Source organism: Lottia gigantea (assembly GCF_000327385.1).
Source record: "Lottia gigantea unplaced genomic scaffold LOTGIsca_113, whole genome shotgun sequence".
Taxonomy (NCBI): Eukaryota; Metazoa; Mollusca; class Gastropoda; family Lottiidae; genus Lottia; species Lottia gigantea.
This window is the reverse complement of record NW_008707077.1, coordinates 560802-580419: the sequence shown is the minus strand read 5'-3', so window position 1 is coordinate 580419 and position 19618 is coordinate 560802. Positions and strand designations below refer to the sequence as shown.

Below are 19618 nucleotides of genomic sequence, written 5' to 3'. Positions count from 1 at the left end.
TACAACCAGATTGTATATAAACCAATAAGACTTGGTATCAAACGTTTATAGATGATATTGATTGTTTTATATCTTGGTTTTAAAACCGGTTCCAGGAACGCTTTATGGATTTTTTTTTAATTCTCTCCCTGAGTGGACACCAATGAAATACAAACACATCTTGCTTTTCTCATATTTGATATTTTACATTGAAATAAAGTTTACATAACTTCTGTCAACACAGATAACGTTTATTGATACAGGATCATTGATTTTATTCCTAATTTACATATTATCGAAGTTACATATTGCATTAAATGAAATATGCCGATGGAAAACTTATTGCATTCGCATATCACGTTGAAATTTTTGTGATATCGATCTCCTTCTTGAGTTCTTTCAAATATAAAATAAGCAAAACTTTCCCGAATGGCAGTATTTCAATTAAACTTGATAGGGAAATGGCAACCCGAAGCAATTTAAATTGATCTATAGGAATAATTGTCCATTCCAAACGATGAGATGCTTTATGCATGTCAGCCCCTCTGAAAGGTATGCGATCACCGAGTCACCACGGCTCCCTTTATAAATGTTTAGCATTATTATGGAATGTATAATTAATTATGATTAGCCATATCAATGATGAAGAAACTATGATCGATTAATAATTGATGAATACTAACAACATAATGATACTGTACGATAATAAAAATTGAATCAATCTTAAGGCAGACTGAAATAGCGGGTTCAGGTTTCAGTTTTTTATTCAACTCGGATACCGATCATGATGCTACAAAGAATAATTAACCATATGAAAATCTATCTCTCTTTGGGTATGACGGACAATGAGCCGTTTAGGAAGCAAGACCACTACGGACCACTTCCAAGTTTTGTTTTTCGAATTACGTATTAGTTTGAAATTTTGGTCCGGCTTCCGCGGCAGCTACGGTCTGTCATATTTGTCTATCCTGTCCTCTCGCGTTTTCTCGTGATCCGTGAACCAGGATTGCTGTTCCTGAGACCAATGTACGAAAATGTTGTCAGTACGAAATGGTTTTGTCTGAATCGTTCGTTGTTATGATGATGGCCTACATACGTTAACATACTGTACTAGTACGTTGATCAAATAACTTCTTTAAATGTTTTAAAAATGAAATGAAATGAATGGAGTATTACATCCTTCTTTTCTGTACTGTATGGGCCAATGAAGACGGACAACACCAGGTAGGGTGCAATGAGGGATATTTTGCCAGGACAACCTGCCCTTTTTCGATTTCAAACTGCATCAGACAAGGCCATCCGAACGACAAGATGCTTTTTCCATGCCAGCCCCTCATACCTGCATCACTGACAGAGGTTTATTATGTTTAGAAAGTGTACTGTTACTGAGTTTAATTTATGTAATGTGCTATTAGTTTTTATTATGTTTTGAGTGTTTCCTGATGCATTCTATGAAGTATAGTCCGGCTGAAGAACTCATTGGAGCTGACATTTAAATATCTTCATCTCCTAATTGATCTAGAACATTCACACTTCAATCTATGTCTGTGTTTTGAAATATTTCTAGAGATAAAATTTTAATACAACACAAATCTAAAGGAAATTTAAGCAAAAGTTTTATTATCTGAAGCTTTTAAAGAAGTTTTAGAACAACAATAGGAACAATGAAATCTTTTGGTTGTCATGGCAAAATTGATTTTCAGGCATGAAATCGAATAATTCCGATACAATTTTCAGTTTCAAGACCTATGTTATCGATCAAAAAAGGTGAAAAGATAACACTATTAGATGGCTTTCGAAGGCTTTCAACAAACAAAGGGTTGATCACAACAATCAAATCGTCCAGAGTAAAGTTTTAACATAACAGAGTGTTTAATGGTGGCCAATTACTATCACATGGTTACGTGGTTTTTTGGTTGTTCCAAGCATAGGCGGAAGCGTTTCTTTAAGTCACGTGAAGCCGAGTGGGGGATACGTTAATGTTTAGGGGGGGGTCGTGCATTAAAGAACTCAATAATGAGAATTGTCAGCTTAAGTCCTGCCCAATTCTCCTGTCAACATTGAGCTATCTATACTTGAGAACTATCCTCCAAACTTGAGAACTTGCACAGATAATAATTTTCATCATAACCACTTCAACCAAAGAGCTATGCTAAGCGATTAAAGGTATGACACCATGACTACAATACCTCGTTGAAGGGATCTTGCAGACGTGACGACAATTGATTCATTTTCAAATTATTTAGTCATTAGTAAATACTCATTTACACATGTACTATGAAGGAGTTTGGTACAGAGGTTGTTTGAGGTTTGTATGAATAACTTTTTGATATCAAGTGGCGAAGGGTTTTTCATTTTTGACAAGGTCTTTAACTTTAAGGAAATGTTTATTTGGTTTGATAAGAAAAAGGATTAATAATAGGATATACTAATTATAATAGTTATAATTCTTATTAGGTTATTTCACATTGTTTGTTTCTGTAGCAAAGGGAGGTAAATCTGTTTAACCAAAGTTTGAAGAATTACGATTTTTACAGAACTTTTAAAGATGCATCGAGGCACACGATTGGATAGTGACAAAAGCTGATACGCAGGAACATAATATCGATGGGATCTAGATAAGCGCAATTTTCGATATTTTTTTAGCTATTGCCCTTGAAGTAGGTAAACTAACATGAGGTTTGGGTTGAAATATATGATCTGAGTTTGGTATTTTGGTTCCATCTCTTAAAACTATTTTTCGATGTGATTTTAACAACTTGTGAGTTCTTGACAGCAGTTTTTTTTGTCATTTTCCTTGACCTCGCCATGATACGAGGACATTCTGATTAAATTTCAAGCCTATGATTACATTAATATATATCTTCACAATTCAGAGTATATCAAATTTCATTTTGATCTCTTAAAGACTGCAACGATAGTTTTATAAGCAGTAGGCCTAGATGTTAATATTAAAAAATTATTATCCCCTTGACCATTGGCAAATGTCCTTCAAGTGACAGAGAGCATCAAAGCCTAGTTGACTAAATAAAAGTGAAAAAGTAAACAAAGCTAAATTAAGATTGTATTTGTTGATCTGGGGGCTATCAATGAGATTGATCGTGGAAAGATAATGATATTTAAACGGTTGGTCAAGCGGTCAGTTTGAGTAAATATTGGGCTCATTATTTACTATTCTAACACTTCATTTTAATAGACTCTTTATAATGGACTTGATATTTGATTCTAGCCGACTGCTGATTGCTGTTTGAATATCAGATGTCACTTTCAACTTCGAAAGGAAAACTCACTTTCAGACCACCAATTACATTGGGTGTCTTAAAGTTTAACAATCATTCATTGTAACACAGCATCTCATTTATTAAATTAAGATAGCAAAATAATCGTATTTCGATATGAAATATTTGCTAAAAAATACTTGTTAAAAATGTGTTCTGGGGTAATTAGCAATGAATACCCGTTTGGTTGTTTAATTTCCTCTCAAATCTTCAAAATTGTATTTATAACTTTCAATAATGATGTCAACAAATGATTCGAATAAGTGATACAAATCTCTATAAATCTTACACAAATAGATTTATAAAAAACATCTTTTATTTCCCATTTAAAATATGAGTTTTTTCACATTTTAGTCAGAAATACACAGTGTCACATAACCCGAAATAAAATGTATACTGTGACAAAAGAGGTAATTATATATCGTGGCGTGTAGGTATATCAAACCGGGCAATATCAACCTCATATACCATAGTTTTAAGTAGGTCAGAGCAGGTACGTGAACTTCACATTTAATTTATCACTTTAGTTTATTTTATTTAAGGGACGCCACTGCATTAAACTTGCACTATTCAATGAGTGTGTGTGTGTGTGTGTGAATTGAATGTTGTGAGCCCCTTCATTAAAACCCATGTCGTGTATGCCCTACTAACGGTGACTAAGCTATCACTATGTCCCGTTCATCCAATGATGTTTTATAGAGTGTACTTATTAACGTTTTAGTGAACGGAAGGCTTGAATTACCAGCAAAGAAGACAGCAAATGGATGAAAACGGCTGTGCTCTGAAGATACTTTCACCTCTGTATAAAGTGAGTTTAGAATTTAAAAGATTATTTGTTAAATTAGCTAACGTGTCAAAAGTTATGTTAAAGAATTTGAGTATATTTTGCAACCATTATAAAGAGGCACGCTTCACTGGCTTATAAATATCTACATAACACAGAGAAACACGACATATATTTAATTTCACATATTATTTAGGTTATGTTTTACTTAGGCCATATAGGTGTTAACAAAAATATCATTTTTAAACGACGCTCATGGGACTAGTAGTCATTTTGCGGAACAGGTGCCGGTTTCAGGATACGAATACTTTGTGGAAATATAATACTAGTTTCAGTTTGCAGTTTGTGAAGATGTTGTTGACATTAAATGATTGTGAATATTCATGACTTTGTTTTTTCTTCTGTTCATCTGACCTTTTATCCTTACCGGTTTTTTGTATATTTTTTATTTTATAGCCCATTTTTGTCCGGAGTAGAGAGCGGGTAATAAGCTTAAATATATTTATCTTACAGCACAGCTGTTAAAGAAGAAATCATTTTCAGATAATGCTTAGTTTCAGTACAATATTGTCCTAAGCTTTTGGGAATAATCAATGTATCTCAACAGCTGACTCGCAAATCATGTAATAGTATAGGAGGTATGTTTGTGTTTGTTGAAGATATGGTTGAAAAGGAGGTGGGGTGAAGCTTGTGTGTCTATGTGGGTGGAATCTCGTGATTTAAACGAAATACAGATTCACAGATATGATATGAAATAATTAGTTCCACTGGTTTATCAATGAAAACATTCTTTGAAATTATGCGAGATAAATATGTTTAGGCATTTAAGCATTTGGGAACCCGAGTGGTTTAAGCTGATAGTGCGTGTATTTTTATATTAAAAAAAAACAAAAACAACAACAACAAAACTTCTAGTTTATTCCTTGTAACTTCTCTTGATCTTCATAATCTTTATTTTCAAATTGTCATATTTCCATTCTCTAACCTTAGCTGATAGTGCTCAACATGTTTTACCGTTTGAGCTCATATTATTGTCATAGCAGATTAAAGGGAAATAATTCAGTTATTAATCTCGATCACATTTTTTACATCTTACGATCTTCTCTGCCAATGTCTCTTAGTTTGATTAGTGTTGAAATATAGTTAAGTTCTGTTTTTATTCTATCCTTTAGAAATATTTTGAATGAATACAAAAACGATGCAATAATTATTTTATAAACATATTCGTTGGCCTACTTTCTTTGGATTTTGAACTGAAATTACCAATTTTTTCTACATTCCATTTCAATTGTTATATGTTAATAATTTCTCGGCATATACCTAAAAGCACATAAAATAACCAGTGTACAAAGATAAAGATTATGAAATGTTATGAAATAAAAAAAAATAAAACGATAATTTTACGGTGTATGAGTTTAATATCCCCAATCTTTTATTACAATCAGACATTTATCTATTAAAGTTTCCTAGCCTATATTTTACAATATAATATGGTGTTTCTCCTGACTTCTTACTGGGGTTTTGATTACGACCCCAATTTGTTAGATTTAACATGAATCAGATTACACACAGAACTCAACTGAATTTCGATGTAATTTTTTTTAACTAAGTATATATAGAGTTAAGTTCAACATATTCTACTAATTAAATTTTCATTTACTCGTAGATTAGAATCTTTTCAACTGTAGATTAGAATCTTGTAGCTAAGAATCTTTATAATCTTCAACTAAGGCTTAAAATCTTTTAAATCTTCACTCGTAGCTTAGAATCTTTACAATCTTCACCCGTGGCTTAAAATCTATAATATCTTCACCCGTGGCTTAGAATCTTTAAACATTGTAAAAATCTTCACTCATTGCTTAGAATCTTTAAAAATCTTTAAAGTCTCCAATCGTGGTTTAGAATCTTTAAAATGTCCTCTTGTGGCTCAGAAACTTTAAATAGCGACCCGAAATGTACCCTGTCTATTTAGTTAGTATGAATAGAATAGAATGCAATGGGAATGTATAATACTACTCTGTATAAAGCAGGTCGGGTCGGGATGTTATTATTATAGAATGAGTTGTAATACAGGTCTTCGTTTCCTGTTTAAATCATAACATGATGACTAAATTTTAACAAAGTAATTTCATGTTATAAAAAAAACTTCAATACCTGTTTTCACATGTTTATAGTTTCTATTTAGGGATCAAGTGTATACAATATAAATGCCAGCAAAAATATAGAATTTGATTAAAGGGGCAGTCAGAAAATTTGGTGTTTAAATTAATGAAATCTAAAAAAAGCCCCTTACCTTATCTAATTGTTTCTTATTTAAAGTATCTTGCTGTGGATGTTTAAAACGGCAAAACTATTTAAAAGGTTCACGATACGTTTCAAAATCGCTTTTTTTTATTGGAGTTATGAAGACGGGCAACGCCATGCAGGGTACAATTAGGAAAATTTTGCCATGACAGCGGCTTTAGCCTGCTCTTTTTCCATTTAAACTGTCGAGGGATCTTTAGCGTGCACATAGAGAGAAAGGATGATCAAAGAGGAACATAGTATATAGCATATTTTAGAAAAAAAATTCAATATGATTAACGTTTTTGAAAATGAAATTGTGCAAACGACCAATTTAATTAGGGTTAATTTTAAAACATTTTCAGTTATACTATGGAAACATCGTCTCCCTAATTAGGATTCAGCAGATTTTGCTTTCAATCATAATAATTCTATTGTATCAATGATACGTAGTTGGTAATGTGTGTCATAACGAAACAAAGCCCATCTTCACATGCCAGGCTTATACCTTGATTGCAAACGCCACCACGCTGCCTCATCACAGAAGTTTGTAGTTTCCACGATTTGATTGGGTTAGCGAATGCAGCCTTGACATAAAGTCTGTAAACAATAAACCATTATGTTTACATTCTGTCTATCAAAAGCTATAATGTTTGGCTGTATTCACTGGCGTACAATCGAATCATATTGCTGCAATCCATGGTCCTGGGGAGGTGTAGTCAAGGTATAAAAAGAAGTTCGTAATAGTTTGACATTATATTGTGATGATGAACGAAGCCAATAGTCCCAAATTCATAGCATATTTGGCAATAAAAGCTCATCAATTCATGCGCATGTCATCTGATACCATATAAAACAATGTTAAACAGGTGTCTGGTCAAAGGTCGACATATTTCACACATACATTATTATCGTGAATAAAACTTGCCTTTATTTCTTTATTCTCCCTAGCTGAAATATTAACTCAATGATAATTATATGTTTAATTACCTGTTCCTTAATTCTATATTATAAGTAATGTCAGACCCGTTCCATATTTTAAAGAACTTCCTTTGCTATTCAAACTGTGGTACGTATAATGTTATGACTTATTGTCTGAAGATCACTCAACGCGAAACTCTCGGTAACAACATGTTTCAGGTTCGGGCTTAAAATTTATATATCGCTCTTCTAATGATTTTCCATTTCCAGATGTAATATTGTCTTTTAATAATTTCCAGATATAATAATGACCTTTAATAATTTCCAGATATAATAATGCCCTTTAATAATTTCCAGATTAGAATCTAATCTAGTTCATAATAAATTTATTGTAAAATTTTAACCTTAAATAATTCCCAGTTCTAAGAATATCCTTTAATAATTTCCAGATCTAATTATTCCTTTAATAATTTCCAGATCTAATGATTCCTTTAATAATTTCCAGATTTAATAATGCCTTTTTGATAATTTCCAGGTCAATAATGCCTTTTAATAATTTCCAGATCTAAGAATATCCTTTAATAATTCCCAGATCTAATAATGCCCTTTAATAATTTCCAGATTCAATAATGCCTTTTTGATAATTTCCAGGTCAATAATGCCTTTTAATAATTTCCAGATCTAAGAATATCCTTTAATAATTTCCAGATCTAAGAATATCCTTCAATAATTTCCAGATCTAATAATTCCTTTAATAATTTCCAGATCTAATAATTCCTTTAATAATTTCCAGATCTAATAATTCCTTTAATAATTTCCAGATTCAATAATGCCTTTTTGATAATTTCCAGGTCAATAATGTCTTTAATAATTTCCAGATCTAAGAATATCCTTTAATAATTTCCAGATCTAATAATTCCTTTAATAATTTCCAGATTCAATAATGCCTTTTTGATAATTTCCAGGTCAATAATGTCTTTAATAATTTCCAGATCTAAGAATATCCTTTAATAATTTCCAGATCTAATAATTCCTTTAATAATTTCCAGATCTAATAATTCCTTTAATAATTTCCAGATCTAATAATGAAGAAACGGTTCTGGTATTCTGGTGATAGATGATGCCAAAAGCATTTAGTTCTGAACAATGAAATCTGCAGATTTGAACCGGTTATTATTAGGTGGGTAAACCACAAGTTGTGGGCATGATGAGAATCAGACGGTGATCAAAGCGGATGTTTTGTCAACCATCATCATTGTAGACGAAATGGCTTTAGATTGGTTGATTTGTCTTTAAGTCTTAAGCAGTTTTCCGAATTAATACGGGCATCCGTCCCTAAACATTATACTTGATTATCGAATTTGGTATTTGGTAAAAAAAAAGAATGTTTTTTTAAATCATTTCAGTAATAAATATCAATTTCGATCAAACGTCGTGCATAATGGATATCGGCAACAGATTGATTTTATATCCTATTTCTTTTTAAATGCTGTCGCGTGTTAATTTCCATGTGTGCTACTTTTCAGTTTAATATCATTACCACTTGATTGTTACATGCTTGCCTCTGCTGTATATTGTACTTTCTTATATTTTAGTGGTAATTGTTTTAAATTATGCTAATCTGAAAGTCATTAGTGGCAATGACGTCGCTTCGTCTGCAGCGACATCCCTGTCTAGTCCGCAAGGGACATTTACAGCCGCTGCATCAACTTCTGCTCTAACAACTTCACCTTTTACTCAACCTGAAACAACCACTACAATTTCAAGTACAGCTAACACAACTCCAGTTCCTACGACTACACCTTTGACTACTCCCACGACTACTCCATCAACTACTACTCCAACAATTCCACCAACAATTCTGAATACGACCGAAGCTCCTACTACCACTACTACTATCCTAACGACTACAACGACTACAACGACTACTCCATCTCCGACTCCTTCTCCGACCTCGCCACCAACTACAACTATCGTAGCCACTACTACTACGCAAGCCCAGACTACTTCTACTGCCAAACCAACCACGATTGAGGAAAATGAGGCTTATCCACCATCCAATGACGTGGGTGAAAAGATTTATGAAGAAAAGGGTAAGATAAAAAGTGGCTTGTGGTATAGCTTTGGTCATTTACCATAACAATCTAGTGAACCATACCCATTGTAAAATAGTGTCCAGTGAAATGCTGTATTTGGTTCTTTCTATGGTTCTATTTAACCTAGCTTACATAAAACTTCGAATAGGTGTTGGTAATGGAACAACAATCACCGTTTAATTCAGCTTGAAAATATATTTAGCTGTAATTTAGCTGTATACTGTGTGTTTATTCAGCAAGTGACATTGTGTTCTAAAGATTATAGTACCAATGGACAATTGCTATGGTTTTCAATTCTTCGGCTGATTTACATAACTCAACCAGTGGCCAGGTGTATACAAATTATGTACCATTTGACACTTCTCTTTTTTTATTTTAGTAATGCAACTTGAGCGAGAAAATGAAAGGTTGAAAATTGCAGTCGGTGTTTTAGCAGCTATAATTATCGTAACAGTATTATTTGTTTTACTAATCATATATTTAAGGTAAGTCTATTGATTCTATCCAAGAACCAGATATTATCTTCCATTGAGGTTAGTTTCAGAATGGTATTGGTTAATTATTATGATTCAGAGTGATAATCGGGTTGTTTGTTAGTTGTGTCAGTCATAAAATACTAGGACTGTTATATGTATACTCTTGGAAATATTTTTATCGATGCATATTTGATCTCTTACAGTACATGTAAGAAAGAGTAAGAGTAAGGGGAACTATTTTTAAGTTTAATCTCATAATCAATCCGTATTTATCTTGGTTTCAGGAAAAGAAATAGTGTTGAGCTGAGAACGTCTGAAAAGGTAATTATATTCGGATGCTCACTCTGACGTCCGCTTCATAATTTATTTGTATTCACTTAAATGTTTGCCTTTGATGATTCTCCGGCTTTTTCTTGTAAATCAATGAACTTGTTTACAAATGAGTGGCATTGAAATAAGCATCGATGCTTTACCTCATTTTTGTTGTATTGTTCCTTTGGCTTGTTTGGTTCATTAATTGATCTCATTAACAAATTATTTCTTTTAATATATATTTTAACCCGGTGTCTGAATTCATCAGGTAAGATAGGCCTACTCATTTTCGTCTATTTCAGCCAAATCGTCCAATATATTTTCGACCAGTGAGTAATTTCAAAAAGACGCCACCTATTGACCCGGCTTTAGAATACCTCCATGATGATAGACTATTTGTCAATGACTTAGATAAAGAGATGGAGACGTTTAGATTAAACCGTGGAACCAACCAAATGACCAGTGAACTGTAGTTTGGTTAAACTGCAACAAAAAAATGTATATCACATTTGAATATCAGTGTCGCACCGTATCAATGACAATTCAATTGCGTCGTTTTTTAACGTGAATTATGGTGGGAATAATATGCGGTTTTGTTTTCCAATATTGGATTTTGAATGGAGTGAATCATTATCTGGAATCGACATATTGAAAGCAGGGAAACTCTTTGAGTCCATGTGGGATGATCTTCAGTTCTGAATGATCCCCGAACGCGGGTACCATTTGACTTGAATTAGAAAACGAACACATTCCAAGTTCCATTAAAATACTCTCCAACTGCCGTTTGCGAAAATGTGTAAGTAGGGTGAATGCTACCAATATGTGTAAATATATATTTATTCAACCTTCTAAACACCAACAAAGAGATTGAATTAATACCCTAATCTTGTATATACTTGCATTGTGCCATAGAAAAATGTGATGTGTGGGTGGTATGGAAATTGAATGTACCAGAATGGACCAAACTAAACCAAAAGCATTAAAGCACCATACCATACTAACATGACGTAGTAACGATTTTAACCACTACGTGTTTTTTCAATAAAATTGCTTTGAAAAGGTGTGAAGACATTCAAGTTTGTGATTCTAGACAATACATCATCCTACACCTTGAATACATAGTATAAACTTTTGTTTTCAATATCTTTAAAACTTTGCGAGACATTGTGGAATTTAATGCTACCACTGACATAGTGCTATTTTAATCTCAGATGGTGAACAGCATATTTTTCTACATTTAGCAAATGACCCGATAACAGAATAAAATGTGCATTTAGGTGAAGTCCAACTGTATTGTGAATTGCTACTTGCCTAATGTAAAGTTAATAGATATAACACATTAATTGTTATTTTAGTTGAAGTTGATAGCTTTAGTTTAATATGGATGATTAAAAGCCTAATCTGACGAAAGCCTTGTCTTGATTATACTCAGGAAAAAGTTCTTGAGCTTTAACATCAAATCATTTTATACAAGCCTTGTATACTTTTGATCTAAACTATCATATATTAACAGGTATTTTCTACCTAAAATTCTGTTTTTAAAGATTTGCAATGTCTTCGATCACATCATTTTTATTTCCTTTTTAACAATTTTAACGTTTTTACTAGATATAATTTTCTGTTTATAAGCTGAAACTGTTATATTGTATGTGTCAAAATTCATACTAGAATAGATAGTAGTAGTATTCAAGCTATGTTCCAACTTTGAATATGCTGTAACCAGTAGTAAATGAATCTCTTTCAACATTTAAATTCAGTCTTGCATATTGATATGATTTCAGATTCGTGTCTCTTTTTGATTGCTAAGTAAATTATCGTCGTCATGTCGAGAAAAACTTTATTAAATTGAATTGATCTTTGTAGGCATTGTTAGATAACCTGCCAATCTGATTGAAATATAAAAATATGTTTTTCTTTGTAATTGACTCCATTACCATCCGTGATCTGACGAAATTGTTCTGCAATTCATGATCTTGGTAATTATATGATATTCTTACTATAACAAGAACAATTGGTCTGATACCGAAATTGCAAATGTAATAATTACATAGTTAAAAGGAAGAAAAAACACAAATGCTTTTTCACCCGAAAGAAATATTCCTTACGATTTCCTTGTCAAATATTTCGAGACACCTATATAGAGGCAGTGGCGTATTTTGGCAGTAATTTTTTGGGAATGCCATATCCTACCACTTTCCCCACCACGGACCATAAAAAATGAAAAATTTATTCTACTTTTACTTACAAAATCGTGTTGAATGTATTCTCCGGCTTCCCGCAATAGACGATTTTCAAGGTGGAGGTCCTTTAACCTCTTCACCATAACTATTGTCCTCTAACAATCAGATTGTTGCAATATGTATAATATCATATAGTAGTCTATAGGTCTAGATTCTGGTTGTTTTCAAAGCATAATGATGTAATTTACGTGTAAATATTGTCATATTTTATATTTCATTAAAGAATTATCAAAAATCTTGCTTATGCCTACTTCACAAAATTCTTCGATTAATGTGTATGGTGGATACAAAGTCAAATTGGCTCTGATACCATGAGTGGTGTTTCTATGAATCATAAAGAATAAGAGGCTAGGTGCCGAGTAGGAACCACAGGATTATCAAAGGGGGAGGGGAGGGGGCAAATTTTTTCCAGTTAACACAGCGAGAATTTATTAAAAGTAGACTATACAACAAATATTGAGGTTTTTGTGCAAAGTGGTGCTCGTGTGCAAATTATTAACGTGGGATTTTCTGGGCATTGTTATCTGTTATACCACTTCAATGAAACTGAATCACTCATTAAGAAGTTAAATTGGGATTTTCAAGCAACAATGTTTCATACAACCAGTGGCTCAACTATAATAGGTGACTGGAAGCCTGTCGACTTAAGTGGGATGGACCCCCTCCCCCGGGAAATTTGTTGAATGAGGACATATTATTGCCCTTGGTAAGGCCCCATCGTAAATTGTGAACCATTTTTTTCTGAGGGTGGGGTTCAACCAGTCCGTATGGTAGGGCCACTGCATAAAACGTATAGGCCTATACCTCCACGCACAACAGTGTAACTTTCAAGGATAGCTTTCTATTCTTCCCGGCACGAAGTAAACCTTCTTCACAATATCAAGCTATTACGAACTGATAATACCTTCCTTGTATCGTAAGTTTGTACGCTGCCGAATGCAGCCAATCTGAGTCCTAGATTGAAAGTCCGTAAACCATAAGCCATAAATGTTAACATTCTTTATGATTAGGTCTCGGATTGGCTCTATTCTTTTGCGTAATCCTATAATCGAATCAAATTGCTGCAATCTGAAAGGTGGCTATTGCAGTCAATGTTTGAGACACGGTTTGTAATAGCTTGGAATTGTGAAGATAGAAGTCTATAGAGCTAGTGTCATATAACATCATTCCACATGTGAAAATCAAAGATATAGTTGTCACTTAGATCTTAATCAATGATATTTATATAAGCAATTACAAAAGCTAGTTGGGGTGAAAGAAATAATTTACAAGTGAAGGTGACAAGGTTGGTTACTCGGTCAAAAACTAGCCCTGTTTGGATGCAAAGAACAAAATGAATGAATAAAGACAATCCATTGTCGCCGTCAATTGTATTGTTGTCTGAAGGTCAAAAAAACGAATTTATTACCTCCCTTGATCTATTTCCTCTTGTGTTGAAAGCAAAATTTAGTCATCGAAATTATTCTAATCGATTTTGTCTGCTATTTTGATTTTTCCATGATTCATTGGTTTCTATTTCAGCTTCCTCACACTTTGTTATGTTTTCCTCAAATATCATGAGGGAATCTCTTGGGTATGTATTCGTTTTTATTTCTGCTGATTGTGATGTTTGCGTCCAGCATTTTGGAAGAGTGGGGTGGGGGCGTTGCCTGAAGTTGAGGTATGGAACTAATCAATATGGTGTAAAACATTTAGTTCATTAGTTCGATCAGCTTTTGGTCCATAGGGGACAGGGACATGTCTCCAAGTAGTTACATTGATGTGTCACTCAGGCTATGAAAAAAAACCTATCCAACTAGGCCTACAATATACATCATCTCATATGCCTTGGTTAACATTGTCTGTATACAATTGCTATAAAGCAATGGAATACCACAGCACAGCATAGCTATAAAGCTATTTTATTGAGTGTATTATTTACCCATCATGTTAAACTTTTGATTTATCGGTACTGGTATATTGTAAATGAAAAAATGCAATAAGGATAATATGATATATTATTTGTCATTGACATTAATTGTGTTAACTGTGTTTGAGACTGTGAGTAATGTTTAAAGGGGTAGTATGCAAATTTCTATTGAATGTTAAAACCGATGTATGAAATAATTATACATGAAAATATTTCTTAAATAATATTCATTGCTATATACCTGTATCTACTTGCAAAAAACAAAGCGACTGTATAAGGTTTACATAAACCTTTAGGGTAAAAATTCTAAAAATTAAAAAACAGTTTTAATTTTGGGGGTTCAAATTTTCAGATAACATAAGGTACACATTCTAGATTTTGGCCTATAGTTTTCATTAATTCGAGCACCTGAATTTTCCTACCTTTTAAAATACCTTGACCTATATTGTCTTAACCATTTCATGTAGTCTGAAAGTCAAGTAAACATGTTAGATTATCCCCCTTTGATTGTATCATTGACTTACCAGCTTGCTTGGTTAAATTGTTGGATGTTTTAAGTTCTCAAATTACCATAGAACAATACAATGCACAAAAGTTGTTTCTTCATTGATTCATTAAAGTTACCATTGCACCAAGTATCAGTATATTAAAACAAATGTTAAAATATTTCATAATTGCTCATTTTACCAAAATTTCTCAGGGGCATGTTTGGACCTGATCCGCTATCTTTTGACCAAATGTCTAATATTGATGATAGAAATATTAAAACAGAACCTGAAACATGATCCTCAGACAACTGATCTATTTCAGTTTGTGTCCCTACAAGTAACTCATGTTTACAAGTTCTGAACATTTGTTTAAAGATAAGTGTTAATGATATAAAAAATGGAATTTGTTCCCTCTTTTGTCATCGCAAGTTTTTGTTTTTTGCAGAACATTTCTATCAAAACATTCACCAATAAATAAGATAAAATACAAACTTTTGTCGCTGAATTTAAGAGAAACATGTCCAAGATTGGAAATAACTCTCGAAAATTGGTCTGGAAATATTTTCTGGCACAAATACATTTGTGTCGCCTATTTGAAGTTTTGTACCAGAAAAAATATGATATTTTCAATTGAAAAAAAGCATTTAAAAAAGGCCTTTAAAAATTCACTCTTTTTTCACCTGCAATATAGGGTTAATAACAACAAATGTCCAACAAAAACTAGATTGTACCAGACATTTGCCAAAATTTTACCAGACAATATCACGAGGGTTATTTCAACCTTGAAATATAAAAGTAGGGTAGTTTAAAATTCAGATCATTAAACCAGTCAGTGTTAACAGTTTACACCAGGAAAAATTACAGTTATTATAATTTATGAGTCATGTTAGTTTAAATTTCACTTGTATTATAAATAAGGAAATATTAAAAAAGTGTTCAGGAAGTATTTTAAGGATTGAACAACAGTACAGACAGACAGAAATATTTACTTGTATAAACTTTTTAGCTAAATGTTTATTTAAAGTTTTGACACCAATTTTAACCAGTACAACATCTAATTGTACAAACATCAAAGGTGGAAATCCAGGGTATATCTAATTAAATATATGTACCATAGTTTAAAAATCTTTTAAAAAGGTAAATTATTGAAAGGTTATAGAAATGAAATGTAATTGTCCTCATACTTCCAACATAAGAAAACAAAACAAAACTGACAAAATTGAAAAAAAAAAAAATATTGTTTAACATTTAGAAGAAAATGGGTTATGTGTTTACAAGATGATGACACACACTCTCCTTTTAAGAATTCTTACAATTTTGATGCTACAAATTTCTTACATGGCAATTTTTGATGCAACTATGGTTGAAGTGCTTTAAGATTATTTTTATCACAGTAATTATTTATGTACAGTAGCCTATGAATTGTTATGATTTTTATAAAAACTAAAGTTCGGAAAATATTGGAATTCATTATTTCTGTGAAAGTACCTAACAGCTACAAAAGATCAGATTTAATGGTAATAATCTCTTTTTCTATTTTCAGGTAAATATTGTCAATTCCCAAACAGCTGAAAATAAACCAAGATGAGTTTTGATAGTGCAGAAAGTGATAAAGCGTTTCAAATCACTGATGATAAGAAAAAGGATGGAAAGAAGAAAGATGGAAAGAAAGAAAAGAAGGAGAAAGGGTACATGGTTTTTGAAGAGGAAGAATCAGATGGGGGTCTAAATGATATGAAGAGCCCTAATAAGGGTAAAAGAGGAAAGCCTGGCTTCAAATTTCCAGCAAGTAAGAATATTTTTCCAAAAGGTGGTAAAGAAGAGAAAAAGGATAAGGAGTCCAAGAAAGAAGAAAAAGAGAAGAAGAAGCATAAATCTAAAGACAAAAAGAAAACAAAACGTGTGACTGTAGTGAGAACCATTGAATTGTTAGATGATGAAGTGCAACCCATATTTGGTGTACCTTTAGTTGAAGCTGTTGAAAGGAACAAATCTCATGATGGCATTGAACTTCCAGCCATATTTCGTGAATGTATTGACTATATTGAGGAATATGGGTTGGAGTGTGAGGGTATCTATCGTATTTCAGGTGTTAAATCTAAGGTCCAGCATCTGAAGGATTGTTATAATAAAGGCTACCCTGCCCATCTGGAAGAACATGAACCAAATATAGTGGCCAGTCTGTTGAAACTGTTTTTACGTGACCTACCAGAGCCTGTATTGACCTCTGCTCTTATGAACCGTTTTGAAGAGGCATCCACTATAAGAAATGAGGCTAAACTTGTTGAACAATTTTCTAAACTGATTTCAGAGCTTCCAATCTGTAACCGACTTTTATTATCATGGATGATAGTTCACATGACCCACATCATTCAACACCAAAAGAAAAACAAAATGACTTTACAAAACGTTTCTATAGTGCTAAGCCCCACAATGCAGATAAGCCACAGAGTTCTTAATATCCTATTCTCAAAATCATCTCAACTATTCCATGATACACAGATCAAGAAATATGTTCCCCCTCTCAAACCAGCGACTTCAAGATGGTCTCTTGAACTACCAGAAGACACAACTGCTCTAGAAGAGGAGCTTGCTAAACAAGAATCTCTGCTGAATCAGCTACACTCAGAGGTCAATGTTGGAAAAGCTGATGCTGATAAAGAAGAACAACTTTGGGAAGTTCAAAGAGTTGTTACTCATCTGAAACGCAAGATCAAATTTGCTAGAAAGACTCTTGAAGCTGCAGAGAAACGTAAGAAGGATGTCGAGCTAAAGCTTCAGGCTACTGCTTCAAAGGAACAAGCTGAACCTGAGAAAGTAGAAGAGAAGCCAACATCTGAGGTAGAAGAAACAGATGAAGTAGACACTCCTGTTGTTGCTGGAGAAGTTGAAACTCAAGCAGTAGAAGCTGTTGAATCTGAACAAGAGATAGATCCTGATCAAGAGATTGACTATAAACATAATCGTCTGGAAGATGATGATGAGATTGATTACAAACACAACAGAGATGATGTTGATGAAGAAGATGAAGAGAGTTACACAGAAGAACTCCCTGTGACTGCTTCGAAAAAGCTAGAGCAACCTCAAGTCTCAGCATCAAATATTTCAGACCCAAAACCAGCTGAGGAGGAAAACAGAAAAACTGTCACATTTGATACTGAAAGACAAGTCTCTGCAAAAAAGAAACCAGCTCCTAATCCACCTTTGAATACCCAAACAAGCATGCACGAGCCTTTGAAGCCTATTAAAGCTGTCCCAGTTGTACCAAAAAAGATCGAGGACAGCTCAGATGAAGATCGTAAGAAGAAGCGTCGAGAGGAGCTAAAAGCTTTGGAAATTGAACTTTTGGGTCTGAAGCAGGAAGAGGAAGAAAAACAGAATATGCAAGGAAGTGATAATAACCAGGAAGTGAGTGACGAGAATGAGAATGATGAGGAGTATCAACAACTGGTCCAAGAGGAATATGCTCTGAAGCTTGAACAGGAAGAAATGATGATCATAAGTGATGAGCTGCGTCAAAAAATTAAAACTGAAGAGAAAGAGATAGAGAGACTTCATCAAGAGATCCAGGAACTTCAATATCTTCGCCATGACTCAGATCTTGAGGATGTGAGCTCCTCATCTGACAGTAGTTATGATAGTGACGAAGATGAAGATCTTGAAGAAATTCTTCATCAATTGATCATAGAAAATGAAGAATTGGAAAAGAAGAATTCAGAATTTTGTCAAAAGATCCATGAGGAAAGAATGATATGCTTGAGTGTAAAACTTCAGATAAGACTCTTACAACAAAAACAATTAGGACATAGTCAGTCCATGGAAAAGGAGATGATTATATGAAACTTACGTAGTGAGCTATAAATGTAGGGTAATATTACTATTTATGTATATAGTAGTTAGATATCTACTCAAATTATGGTAAACAATATTTATTCATAGTAGATATATAGAGACTTGAGTATATGTATTCGTTGTGATTGTTGAATGCTTGTTCGAAATGAGAAACGCATATAATAATTGTAAAAAGTCTATGAAAAATGTAAGAAATATCCTTAGTTAGTTAGTACTGGAAGAAAATGTATTTTTGAAGGTCATTAACTTGTAAATGCATTTAACTAGGACCAATATTGAATGGTTTTGAGTATGGTTTAAAAGTATGAATGCAATCTTTGGGAAACCTCATGTTCTTCTTTGCTGCAAGAAAAATATGTGATTTCAGAACCAATGGTTGTAAAAGTTTTTTCAAATTCTAAATACTGATTTATACTTTTACGTATATAAAAATACTGCATGAGTTGTGTGTTACAATATACCCTTATAACGCGTTTATTTTAAAGATGAGCATTATGTCAAGGTTTAATAATATTAAAGCAATATGTTCATTTGGTTTTAGATGGGAAAATATACGTGCCAAAATTATTGACATGCAAAATACTTTAAGATGAAATTAAGAATATTTTGTACCAATGTGGTTTCATTTCTCACGTTAAATAGAAAAAAAATCTGGATCCAATTAAATCATAGATAGCCTTTAAAGGAAATGGTCGTTTTAATATTTGCCTTATCATATAGGACTCAATTTTCGTTTTCTTCGTAAAATTCGGCGACTACCCTTTAAATAACCTCATAATATACTAAGTGTGGATGGTAATCTAATTAGACTAATGCTAACTATGACAGTCTAATTCTTAACTAATAAAAAATTTTAGGTGTTTTGCTATATATAATGCATAGGAAGAAAATTTTAATAGATTACAATATCGTATCTTTTTTCCGATATATTTCCCGTCTCAATTGTAATCTAACCACAGTCCCTTTGAAATGACTTTAACTAATCAAGGCGTGTCACGTA

At 32.9% G+C, this 19618-nt stretch overlaps 2 protein-coding genes across 2 annotated transcripts; both read left to right on the top strand.

The window, feature by feature from the left end:
• Nucleotides 1-3735: 3735 nt before the first annotated feature.
• On the top strand, nucleotides 3736-11184 carry LOTGIDRAFT_237663 (hypothetical protein). The gene is made up of 7 exons (XM_009047546.1): nucleotides 3736-3750; nucleotides 3979-4065; nucleotides 8323-8425; nucleotides 8841-9338; nucleotides 9721-9826; nucleotides 10102-10138; nucleotides 10432-11184. The coding sequence occupies exons 3-7, from the start codon at nucleotides 8392-8394 to the stop codon at nucleotides 10600-10602; spliced, it is 846 nt and encodes a 281-aa protein (XP_009045794.1). The 5' UTR covers nucleotides 3736-3750; nucleotides 3979-4065; nucleotides 8323-8391; the 3' UTR covers nucleotides 10603-11184.
• A 5205-nt stretch (nucleotides 11185-16389) lies between these two features.
• LOTGIDRAFT_53545 (hypothetical protein) lies at nucleotides 16390-18555 on the top strand (the record flags this gene model as incomplete). The annotated part of the gene is made up of 2 exons (XM_009047545.1): nucleotides 16390-17583; nucleotides 18172-18555. Coding segments are annotated over 2 exons (1578 nt in total), but the record flags the coding sequence as incomplete, so codon positions are not given.
• Between the last annotated feature and the right edge of the window lie 1063 nt (nucleotides 18556-19618).

Bases quoted from the DNA above. Each gene is read 5' to 3' on its own strand.
- LOTGIDRAFT_237663 (XM_009047546.1), top strand. From the start codon at position 8,392: ATGAAATCTGCAGATTTGAACCGGTTATTATTAG. The intron at 9,339-9,720 runs GTAAGATAAAAA...TTTTTATTTTAG, and splicing joins AAAGATTTATGAAGAAAAGG to TAATGCAACTTGAGCGAGAA. The intron at 9,827-10,101 runs GTAAGTCTATTG...TCTTGGTTTCAG, and splicing joins TTACTAATCATATATTTAAG to GAAAAGAAATAGTGTTGAGC.